The 13,134-nt window shown below is 40.5% G+C and overlaps 1 protein-coding gene across 1 annotated transcript in view; it reads left to right on the forward strand.

Moving 5' to 3' along the window:
- The window catches only part of ITGA9 (integrin subunit alpha 9), a 350,292-nt gene that overhangs the window by 170,702 nt on the left and 166,456 nt on the right, over window positions 1-13,134 (forward strand). Inside the window, exon 16 of the mRNA XM_019534746.1 lies at window positions 9,469-9,618. Coding sequence (XP_019390291.1) covers window positions 9,469-9,618 — 150 coding nt within the window. The remainder of the gene's footprint in view (window positions 1-9,468; window positions 9,619-13,134) is intronic.

Raw genomic sequence — 13,134 nt, forward strand, 5'->3', positions numbered from 1 at the left:
TGGGGGGGGCATGTGTATGTGTGGGCACATGTTCTTCATCAGCTGTGCTTGGCAAGAGACCCTGTGGGCTATTGCAGAGCTGCATGTGTCCACTCACTAAGATGCTGGCCTGGTGCTGGGCAGCAGGGCTGGGGGTTGATGGGGGTTCAGCACTGGGTGCCAGGAAGGGCAGGTGGGTAGATAGCAGACAAGGCTGTCTGCATAGGAAGCCCCACTCCAGCAGCAGGGCGCCAGTGCCCAGCACCACTTGGCTGCTTTTACCCTCACTCTTGGCAGTGGTTGCAGTGGCCTGGGGTGTGGGGCACTGCAGCTTAGCCTCCAGCCCTAACAGGTCAGTAATGGGCCCTTTTTATTGGGCACTGCTGCTTTGCCCTTGGTCTGGCCCTTGGTGCCCTCCTCCAAGCCTGTCATGCTGCCTGGCAGTACCCGCCACTGCCACTGCCTAGGGCTTTTTGTCCCACTGCCCTAGCTGGCCAGCTCTAATCAGCTCTCAGGGGGAGGGTAGGCCCTGCTGCCCATTCCCTTGGATTAGTTGCCACCTAAGTCCCCGCAATGACTCCCACCTGGCATGAATGGTAGGGCAGGGCAGGGTGTGCGTGTGTGTGTGTGTGTGTGGTGCTCCCCTTAACTGTGGCACCCTAGGCAGTTGCTCATGCCACCTAGCCCTAAGGGTGTGTTGCTCTGTGTCCAACCCAACAGGTCTTGCAACAGACCTGGGTGCCAGTTGTGCCCACTCATCAGCACACAGCCTATCATCTCTGGACTAAACAACATGGAATATAATATCCAGGGTTTATATGCTTGCTCCTCTACTAGCCTCATATGTTATCACCTGCTTATACTGAGTTCCAGAGTCTGCATCACGGATAGTTTATGCATTTTTATATTAAATAGTGGATAAAATGCATAAAACATATATATGTACATATAGTAGTATGTAACTCGTTGTATATATACTTGTAGTTTGTAACTATTTACCTACTTATGTAACTATTTAGCTACTTACCTATTGATATATGGAGGGGATGAGAGAGAGCAAGCCATACAATATATGAATGGCCATACAATATATGAAAGCTAAAGATTGCTATATCGTACTATAATGACAAACAGAGCTCTCTTCATTATACATCCTGGACTTGTAACAAATGTATTATCAAAGAGTATGACCTAAGAGCCAAGAATGAAATGTCTTTATACTATTAGGATTGTGTAAGTTGATTGTGTATTTCATCAATTTGGAGGGAGAGGTAATTATACACATAATTACTATGTAATTCTGCATTTTTAAATAGCAAAGAAATACCGCAGAGAGAATCTTTATTGGCAGCATATAAAATGTGGTAATGTCAGCTGAAATAAACGTATACTACACAATTAAATTTACAAATGAAAATTTTAATTTAATCCTCTCATCTCAAAAGACTTCTGATTCTATATTAAATACATGGATTCTTAAGAAAGTTTTAAATAAATATTTATCTTATCATTGATGATTCTTCCCAGAGCCTCTTCCTTTATAGTTTTCCTAAATTTAGAACTATCTTTTCCTCTGAGGCTCAGAACCTTTGCCTGGCCAGTACTGTAGGTACCCGAGTGGAGATTTCTGGTGTAGGTGCATTGCAGTAAGTAAAATCAAGAAGAGTGTGTCTGAGAAGCACATTCCTCAGAAAAGAAAAAGAAGTTTTAAAGCCTCTGAAAAAGGAAAGCTCTTTTTTTATTACATTATTCTTTTTTTTTTTTTAAAGAGCAGCTGGGCCTCGGCAAGTGGGATACAATGGAGAAAATGAATGAATAATTTGAACAGGTTAAAAAAAAGGTTGAAGCACTGGAGAGACCCAATATTCACAGAAATGACAGATGGAACACTGAAAACACCTGCAGTCATAGTTTAGTCATGACCTTTTCAGTAATGGACTGTAAAATAAAGTCAGAATGCGCTGACTAACCAATCATTTTCATGATAATGCCACTGATGTCAGTGAAGGTGGATGTGGAAGTTGTATTTGACCCAATGAGTTTTTGTTTTTATTGATCATTCTTCAAGAATATATAATTGCTAACGCTTCATAAATTATAACAATAACGAGTCATTATGTTTTTGGTAGGAGTCAGGATTGTAATTATTATTATTATTATCCTCAATTTTCTGATGGAAAATATGCTGCAGAATGCTGAAATGATATACCTAGAGTCATACAGGGTGTCTATAACACAACTGAGATTTGAGCACAGAATTTCCTAATTCTCTTAACCATGTATTTTTCTTCCAAAGCAGAAAACATCCCATTGTATATTCTGTAATACACATACCCTTTAGTTTTACTTGCTAGTATATCCTTCTCTGTTCCTCTAATGCTTTTCTCAATTTCTGCTTCTGAGGTGAGGAATGCTTGGCGTGATGGGAACAGCTGTGAGACAGAATAATTCTGGGAAAAAGAACAAAAAAATCTTGCTTTTTCAAACAGTAACTCTAAGCAGCTTTCGAAGATGTGATTCCCTATGAGTTCATTACTCATTTCCCTATTTTAAATGTTAGGATTCTTCATAATAGCTGTAATGTTTGAAGTATAGCAACAAAGAAATATTTATGTACGAGTTGAATAATTAGCTCATAAGACCTTAGAAAAAAACAGAAGCAAGTATTACTGTAGCACTAGACCTCATGATTGCCTTCAGATGCTATTAATTACACACAAATTAACTGAGAACATTGAAAATGTGCTTAAGCCAATTCAATTAAGCTTTTAATTCTGCCTCACCCATGAAACAGAAAGCTAGTTTTTCCCCTTAACTTGCCAGCGGGCATGCCTACATGAGATGCTATGTCACTGTAGTGACAAGCTACATTGCCATAGCTCGTTGCTATGAGTACAGAGACGAACTGTGATGCTGACACTACTGTTTGGGAAAAGACCCATGTGTCATCCAGGCTGTGCAGTAACATCAGTTACTACATGGTCAAAATGACTGCGCAGTAACAACTGCGCAATCTGGTGCATGTGTAATTGTGCCCAGTAATAACTTCCAGGGATTGCTCTGTTCCAAGCTCCAGAAAGCGTTATGGGCATATTCACACAGTAGCAGGGAGCTGGGGACTCCTGCCACACTTGCAGAAGCAGGCTGAGCAGAAAGGCAGGTGCATGAGGAAAGTAGCCCTGGGTCATCTCTCAACAACTAATTACTCCCAAGGATCTATTTCTTTTTTGGGGGAGTGTGAAGTGTGGGGGGTGTTACCAGCTCTGTGTTTGTATGGGAGAGACTCAATTTCAGGTGTCCTCTGATGGATACAGAGGTGTATTCCTGAGCCTAGAGCATCAGCCAGAGCACTGCAGATATCGCATAGTTGAAGCTTGCAGCTGAGGATTCCACTAGGCAGAAAATACTAGAGAGAGAGAACTGGGGGCTTTGAGTGCCTTTACACAGACTCCCATGGGGTAAATCAGGTGGAGATGACAGGAAGACTTCACTTGGTAAAAGAGGTAGTTTAGTTCACTGGAAATCATAGATTTTTTTCTTGGGATCAAAGTAGATTCCTGGGAATGAGTGTCATGGTTGGGATGTGACGGGGCTTGACACTGTGAGGACCGCACATGAACAAGCCAACAAGGAATATTGCATCATGCAAGGAGTTATTTAGCCATTTCATCCTATCATTTAACCAAGGGCAAGAAAGAGAAGTAACTTTTGCTGTGAACTTTAACCTGTCCTCTATTGTAAACCCAGTTTGTTGCATTGGTACTTTCCCCATACCAAACTATTCCCTTTGTTTCACTGAATTTTGCAAGGGGAAGAGGCCAAGGTCCAAAATGTTCTTTCTGTATGGTGGGGGCTTGACCAAGGCAATAGGAAAAAGTAATTTGAGGATGAGGCAGCAGAATTCAGGAGAATACTTTTATTTCTCACTTATACAGAACAGTCTCATTTATATATGTGTGTGTGATACTGCATATTCCTAAAAATATGCAAAGAGTAGTGTTTTATTTGCATAAACCCTCCAAAGTGGTGGAACTTTGGCCTGAAGAGGTTTGTATATGGGTAGGGAAAGAGTTTAAGGCTTAGTGGTTACATGTGGGTTAGTCATGGTTTATTACTGTGGTGGGTGCAGATTAACAAGATAGCTTTGTGTATTCTCCCATTATGTCACTACATTATTTATTATATTTGGATGGAAAGTTTTAGTTTGCAAATGTTAAGCTCAGGGATAGGTACTTGCTTAAAATATTTAAAATAAATAAATTTAGGCTGGAAATTTCATAACTGAGTGTTGTGAAGTTAAACTCCTGTGTCCATATTTAGAAAGCTAAATAAAAAGGCTCAATTCTCAGAAGTACAGAGCACCTAAAAATTCCACTTGAAGTCAGTGGCATCTACTGGTTTGGGAGGAACTGGAGCTAACTGAGGGAGTGTTTCTGTAAGTAGAGAAGTTCACAAGGAAGAGAGGAAAATCACAAGGCGAGGAAAGGGAAGAAAAATTGGGAAAAGATAGAAGGAAGGAAGAGAAACAATAGGCAGAAATAGCAGTGCTTCTAACGGTGAATATATTTTCCCAGAGTAATAATGAAAATGAAGGCAGTATTAACCCAAAATTTTGTTACTCTTCATTTTTCCAGGAGTCCCAGTTTAGATAGATCAAGGTTATGTAACTCTAAATATAGACCTCAATCCAGAGGCCATAATTAAAAGTGGAATTTGGCGCTCTCTGAAGCTGCTACTGAAAACTTTCACCTTGTGGATTTAGCAAAGTATGGATTAGATATGATGACTGATTGGTTATATATACAGTCCCCTGACTGTACCCTGGAAATGAGCAAAAAGAAATTGGAATTAAATGCAGTCCTCCTTCACAGCTACTCACAATGAATTATCTGATTGTGAGCATATAAATCCTGTCCTCTAAAATAAATCTTTGACCCATTTCATGCAGATTTGTCTGGGGTCTTGATATATGTATATTTTTTTATGCCAGTGATTTCAGTTTGAAGAAGGATGTGAACACTAGAAAAGGCTGTGTTTCAGTGGGAAATGGAGCCCTGTACCTTTATACCGTCATGATGTGTGAAAGTTTCAGAAAAATATAATCTCTCATATCTCTATCTGGCACCTAGGAGAGTAAGCTTCTATAAATTTATTAATTGCATTACAGCTACTGGAGAGAGTGCTGAAATCAAAAGTCATGTGTTCACAGTCACAGTGGCAAAATATGAGTACCAAGCTGTAATTAACTTCCAGTCTCTTACCCCCCCCCCCCCAGTCTTTCAAATGCTATACTGAATCCAAAGAGCTTTTCATTAATAAAGTTGGGTTGGTAAGAGAGGAGTTACAGTAGAGTTTTTCTGTTAAACCAGAAAATATAGGTATATGCTACTGCCCATTTCAAGGGTCTTTATTATCTCATCATTTTTATATTTCCCTGTGGTAAATATTTTGGGTGTAGAAGAAGCAGCCTGCTCTTTGTTAGGATGAATTTTGGAAAGGTGTTGGTTTTGTAAAACGACTGTTACATTCCTAGAATGTCTCAAATGCTTCAAAAAACCCAATCAGCTGGTTGCCAAAACCCCCATATCTGATAGCCATAGCTGGGCTGCTGGGCATTGAGAAGCAGAGGTTCCTGGCAGGAGTGAAGGAGAGAAAGGGCTTTTCCCCCTGGGGACTTTACACTCCAACAGGAGCCTGTATTCCCCCTGTACTCCAGCAACCCAACCAGAGCTACTGGTATGGAGTTTAAAGCTAGTTCTTTAAAGTTCCCTAGGCACTGGGAGCCAGAAACCAGGAAGCCTCTCCCAACTGTCTGGATCTGAGCACCTGGGACTCCTAAAAAACATGGCTGTAGCCCAGCTGCAAACATATTGTTTAAAGCTCCACATGCATCAGGACCTGTGATGTGAGGCACGGGCAGCTGGGAGCTCCTGGCTCCCCTGCTGCTCATGCTCCACACCATGAAGCAGTGCCCGCAGCTGGAGTTTAGGCATTCTAGCCCCCAGATCCTACTTCCGCGGTTGCCCCAGGAGCTTAAAAAATCAGACATGCAGCTGCAGCCCCAGCTGCACACGTGCTTTTTAGAGGTCTGAGGCACAATGAACGGAGGTGCTCCCTGATGTCAGACTCACAGCACTGCTGCCCATCTCCCCCTGGTGCTGCCCCCAGGCCAATCCCACTGATCAGGTAGAGGATGGCTGTGTTGTGGATCCTGGAGCTGCCCCACACCAGATCCTTATGCTCAGCTGAGTGACAAAGCCCTATGCTCTGTTATGGGTGACATGCCACACATTCAATGAGCCACAGAGGTGTTACACGTCACATGTAGAATAGCTTTGTTATTTGTTTGCTAAATTGGCTTTAATGTGTGGCTGGGTTATGGTTATGGCACAATTAACATCGTAATCATGTCCTAAATATAGCGTGTGTCTGGGCCCTAATCCAGATCCATTATGTCCACCTATGAAGCAGCATAGCTTGCAGGAAAGCAAAACCTGGTGTGGAGAAATACAGCTGTCCAAGACTGTTTTGAAGGAAGTATATTTTGTTGGAAAACGCTGATTTATAGAAATCAAAACTTTTTGTTGAACAGTAGCTATTTCAGTGAATACGTTATCAGATTAGTTTCTTAAGTCCAGAATAAAGTTTATGGTCAAAGTGTTGAACCTGGGCCTCCCACAACCCTAACAAATGCCCTGATCACTAGATCGTTGTTATCTTAGGATTGATGAATCTCCCCCTAATGTTTTTTCTAGACAAATGTTGAAACAGCTTGGCTTTGTCCTGTTGTAGTTGAGGGCAAATCAGTTTGCTTGTCTGTCTTAGATGCTCCTAGCTTGCAGTATGACTAATGATGTTCTTGAGATTTTTAAAGTACTTTTTGAGTAGAACATTAAATATTAGTTTACTCCTATCTAAATAAGTAGAGAAATATAGTAGCAGTAATAGTTAACCAGAGACCAGGGCCATGTCAAACAAAATACTGCATATATGTGCAAGGAAGATTTGATCCTTGAACCAAATAACTTACAATTTAACACTACGCTTCTGCATATTATATTGTGTATATTTGTTTGCGTGTGCTATTTGTGCAAGTAGCATTGCTGTTTGTTAGAATTGCGCCCCAGATCGTGGGTTGCCCAATTATTTTCCTTGATTTTTTAACCCCTCTATATTGCAGTGGTTTGGACGTCCACTAAAACTTTTAGGAGTAGTTCAGTTGTAACGTATGCTATTAGTTGTCAGACATGCTTTTCAAGTTGCCAAAATCTCTCTTGCCTTTGATACTTTCTTAACCTGGATGTGTTATGATAAAGAGTAATAAAGCCATGAAACTGCTTATGATACTGTTTGCTGTTATAAATCATTGTGTGTGATTTAAAAAGTAACAAAAATAAAGTTGTTTGGCATAAAACGTTTTTAAATACTTTCCTCTAATCTAGCTTTTTATGTAATTCCTCAATCAGAAGTGCTTTGTGTTTAATGACAATGGCTATCATCATTTGATTGAAATACTCTCTAAAGGGAACTGGAAGGTCTGGGTGAATTTGAACCCAAAAATAGTGCATCTTCTGTTGTGCTTAAGTAAAATTTTAATTTCATTACCATGTGGTAATGTTCTGGAAAAGCACATGTAGTATCTGAAGACAGAATTGTGTGCTCATTTTGTTGTTAATGTCCTGTAGAACAACTGCTTGGTGTTCATAGTCTATAAGCCTGTTAAGTAGAAAGGACAAAGCATATGGTATAATTAATAGGTGGGTAGGATCCACATTTTCATCTTTAATTAAAGACAAGTGGGCATATGAAATATATTCCCCCAGGAGGATGGTGAGAAAATATGCACACATGTAATTAATCTGGCTGCTGGAAGTCACAGTTTCATCACTGAAATAAAGCAGAAAGAAATGTCAGTGACCAGGAAGGCGCACTCAGCAGCCAAGGAAACTTTTCTATGGACTTCAAAGGATGTTGGTTTGGGTGCAAAAAGATCATGTTAGTGTTTAGAAATGATTAACCATTAACTATTAATTTACTATGCAAATTAATGCTGGACAAGCTGTATGTTTGTGTTTCTCTCTCTGCCTGTATTATTAATTACTGTGAGTTTACATTATGCATAAATTTGATTTAAGGCTGCTCAGTTAGCTAAAAATCTATTGTACTGGAGATATAATAGGGTTCCTGATAATCTTATTTGGTTTTCTTATCTGTATATATACAGTGTTCCTGAACACTCTTGCAATCTTTATTTAAAGAAATATTACATAATGTGTATCTCTTGAACTGCATTATCGGGTAGAAGTTTTGGCTCTGCTATTATTTAATGCTTATGTGCAGTCTGGGACTAGAAGTGTTCAATATGCTTTGCTAAAATGTGAATAAATACCGTCTACCCTAAATAGCTGACAGTCTAAGCTTGGGTTGCAGTAGCCTGACTGTTAGGGGGTGCGGTGTTTGCAGATAGACTGACCACTGTAGATACTGACCATTGGAAGCCTGGGTATAAAATGGAGCAGGCTATGTGAATGGCATTTGCCCATGTTCCCGATGTCTGTATATCTGAGCTGATAATTTGCAAGTTGGCTAAAACCTTAACTCAATATAATTTTTGGAGGTGTCTGAATTCTAGTTAGATATTTGCACAGTGTAGGTATCTGCCTTAAAACAGATATCAAATAGGCTATTCAGAATACTTGGTCTAGCTCACTGGACCTTCAGCCCAAGAGCGCTGAATTCAAATTACATTTTATGCCTGTATGGTTTGTTATGACTGATGGGCTACATTCAGAAAAGACTTCATTCTAATGGACTCAGGATTGGTGGCTTGGCCTTTTCCAAAACTTTCTAAGCAATTTCATATACATCACATTCATATAAAATGTTTTAAATAAATACACACTGAAAAGAAATATTTGTCTATGAAAATCTGGAGTGTTTAAAGTTTCTCTGCTTATACAACTCTAGATTGAATTGTATTGTAACAAGATTTATCTTTTGAATGTCATCTTGCTTTAGATCAGGGATGGGCAAAATGTGGCCTGGGGACTGGATGCAGCCCGCCAGGCCATTCTATCCAGCCCCCTGGGCCCCTACAAATTTAAAAAGTGAACATTTATCTGCCCTGGGCTGCCTGTCATGCGGCCCTCGATGGCTTGCCGAAACTCAATAAGCGGCCCTACACCCAAAATAATTGCCTGTCTGATCTAGATGCTTGTACTGATCTCTTTCTTACTAGTTGTGGGGTGATGTTGCAGATGTAACAGCCCAGGAAGGAGGCAAGAATTTTTGTGGGTCTTAGAGACCTGAGGAGAGGTACCATGGTATCTGAAAGTTTGCCTGTGGCCCTCCCAACTATACAGTTAGTCAACTAAAATATACCACCCCCAAAAAATCCTTACCTGTCACATTCTTTCTTACTATATACATAGATGTTTCCACTTAATTGAGATTCTCACAGATAAATCTTTTGTTCATTTTCTTTTTCAGAGAAGAGTCAAAGATGTGATATCTCCAATTGTGTTTGAAGCAGCCTACAGCCTTGGGGAACATATGGTGGGAAAGGAGGAGAAAGAGCTTCCTGCTCTCAAGCCTGTCCTTCGCTGGAAAAAGGGGCAAAAGATAGCCCAAAGGAATCAGGTTGGACTTGGTTTTAATCCTTATTAGAATGGTAGAGAAATGTGGTGTCTAACTATCATGCCACGCAGAGCAGCTTTGAGCAAGTTTAGACAGCATGGTGTGAGATCCTCACCTTTGTTCTGGTGCCTTTGCTGGACCAAGCGATGTGAAGAGACCCAAAAAAGTCTGGTACTGTCTGGGAAGGATCATCTCTGCAGAGGCAATGCAGAAGACATCTTAAGTCCATCCTCTCAGACATCTCTGAATCCCTGTCCCATTAGCCTTAGAGGGGTCAAGACTTTGACAGTAGGTAGGGCATCTTTAGGATGATGCTGCAGGAGGGAATACTGCAGTCTGTTGGGAGACCCACTAAGACTGTTGTGACTTGGATCCCTAGAAGTGTCTAAATTATGTTGGGGATTTGTGTAAATTTACAAAGCAGACCAGAGTGGGGAAGGCAACAAGGTGATATCAGTCGGCTTTAATCCCATCCCTTGGACTGGTCTGTACTTCACCTGTGAGGGAAGCAGCACCATCGAGGGAAGCAGCACCATCCATCTCCTTCATGGTACCCCAAACCCGGCCCCCTCTAATAATAGCTGGTCCTCACTGTTGGTTGCCTTGGCCTTGCTACCTTGGTATTGGCAGTAATGGGGCCTTTTTTCAAAAAGGGTTAAGTGTAAGCACAACCACAAAATTCTGGGAATCCTGTTTTCTTCCAGTCCAATTCAAAAGAGCACTTTTGCCATTTTCTAGATGGGAGCAAGGGAAGACCCTCAAGTTTCAGGATCTTTACTGCTCATAAATCTGTGTTTTGACTTGGTTCTTGCATGTGTCTATACCCCCTTGCATTTAAGGATATGCAGTATATATAAAGGCATATTTCATTTTGAAAAGTTATTTAAAAAAAGAGTTGAATTAAAGCCAGGACCTTTTTGAGGGAGGTGGAAGAGTAAAATGCACTGAAGAACCATCCCACATGCAGCTAAATATCATACCCTTTCAAATATATTATAAAAATTAGCTGTATAGCAGAAAACCTTCATGCCTACAGTGTGGCTGAAAATTAAATCTATTAGGCTAAACTATGTGAATCTTTTACAATGAATATAACAGAGAACGTCAGATCCTACCTTAGGGGCACAATGTCAGATCAATATTAAAATACCTAGATGTAGAGATTACAAAACACAGAAAGACAAATATTTTGAGAATGTCCTTGAGTTGTTTCCTTCTGTAATTTGTATTTGGGGAGGGAAACTAGATCAATGGTCTCTTCCCATGTGCCTTCCAGATGTTGGTCTCTTAGTCAAAGTAATAAATGATTTGGGGCGGGGGTATGACAGTGTGGAAGAAATCAAACTTTGCGTTGTGGTTGAATCAAAACTGACAGAGCCAGCTTTTCTTTATTGAGGGCTATACTGTGATCACAGGGAGAATTCCACACGGCAAGATTTGGGGCGGGGGTGTGATAGCTAGTGTATTTTTAGCAAGTAAGATGAACTGAGTTTTACATCTAGCATGGCATTTCTGTGAGAAAAACCTGACTGAAGAGCCTCTTGGAATAGCAATATATCTTTAAAAAATTATATATTTTTATAAGAATATCATTATTTACTAGTTTTTATTCAGAATTTTTTTGTAAGTTCTCAAATAAAAATCACTTTTGAAAACTAAGCAGGATAGTTGACAGATGAATATCAATCTGAATCCAATAAAGAGGCTTTTTTCCCCAAAGGAACCAGTGATTTTGGGTGTTATCTTTTGGTGATCCAACCCAAGGTACATTAAATGATACAGATTCTTAGAGGGCATGTGTTCAGTACTTTAAAAAATTCAGGCCCCTTTCACACATTTGAATTTGATTATTCAAAAGCTGTCACGTACCCAATCACTAATCACTGTTGAAACTGAGATCAAATAAAGCATATATGACTAATATTTGTGCTTGTTTTGTGTAGTATTCAGATAGACAGAGCATGTCTACATGGGCAATTAATGTGAAACAATAAACTTTGGAGTTTATTACTCCGGAGTTTATTGCTTCTGGGCATGCCATTTGAATGTGTACCAGGGACCACAGCACGTTGAGCTGGGTTGGAGCAGCGCCGGCTGGCAGGGGGCTATGGGGGGTCAGCCTACCAGACCAGGGCTGTTCCTCCTGACTCATTGTGGTATGGAGAGTCTGGCTGGGGTGCAAGGGTGTGCTAGTGCAGGGGTAGCCACCGGTCAGCCCCTGCACTGAAGCACTCTTCTGCCCCAGCCAGCCGTATAAGCATCTACATGTTAATTAGTTTACTCCAGCCTAATTGCCTTGCAAGCATAGATGCCAAGATGTTTACTACAGAGCTAATTAGTCAATTCTGCAGTCAACATCTCGTGTAGCTGTGCCTAGTGTGACTTGGGATCTTCATAAATCCTGACTATAAACATTGTGATTCTGTGATTAGATACTAACCTGCAGTTTTACAATGGTCATTTTAAAATGGTATCAAAAATTGTCATTTTGCTATACAGTACATCTGGCTAATTTTATGAATAAGCATGTAAGGAAATCAGGACTTTGGAAGTGTAGTTGGTGTTGTGGGCGGGAGTTGTGCCTGAAGGCAGAGTGAGAGACAGAGGTTCGAACCTCCATCTTTGAGCAATCCATTTGAGTTCTGCTAGAACAGGGGTGGGCAAAATGCGGCCCGGGGCCAGATGAGGCCTGCCAGGCCATTCTATCTGGCTTGTGGGGCCCCTAAAAAATGTAGATATTAATAATAATCTGCCCTGGGCTGCCTGTTATGCAGCCCTCCATGGCTTTCTGGAACTTAGTAGGCGACCCTCTGCCCAAAATAATTGCCCACCCCTGTGCTAGAACTATTTGAGGCACCGCAAGTCATGACAAGGGTCTGTAGAATTTAGACTATATGTATATATTAACCCATATGTAAGTTATTAGATCACATCAGTAAGCTTGAGTGGTTACTTCTACTGGGAGTTAGGTTTATTTTTCATGGCCCTGATATCCCTGGACATAAAAGACTTTTCAGTACATGGCTCTCTCTGTGGCCAAGTAGAAATGGTGCCCCATAATCCTCTGTCCCTATATCCCACCACTATGGTCTGAGAAAACCATTGGTCTCTGAACCCTATATTTTAAGACAACTTCAAACTATATAAACTTTTGTTTGGCATCCCACTGCTCTATGGAGCTACCTTGAAAAGAGGTTTCACGAGCAACTACTAGCACAGAAAAGCTATGTCATCTTGATGGCATAATACTGTGAGAAACCTTGTAGGGTTTTCTGTCTTAGAAATCATTTTTTCCATATGAGAGAACAGCCTGGTCCCTTGTTATGTTTGTGCTTAGATGACATTGAAAGAATGCATAGATAACTACCTTGTATAAAATGTATTTATTCATTCTTTCATCCACCTTTATCTTAAAAAAAAGTTAACCTTAGCTCTAGGCACTACAAAATATTTGTTCAAAAAACAAAACAGAACAAAGCAATTGAGGTGCATTTATATAGCACTGACTATTGAATTCAA

This window comes from Crocodylus porosus, unplaced genomic scaffold, assembly GCF_001723895.1.
Source record: "Crocodylus porosus isolate Cpor-Errol unplaced genomic scaffold, CroPor_comp1, whole genome shotgun sequence".
Classification (NCBI taxonomy): domain Eukaryota; kingdom Metazoa; phylum Chordata; order Crocodylia; family Crocodylidae; genus Crocodylus; species Crocodylus porosus.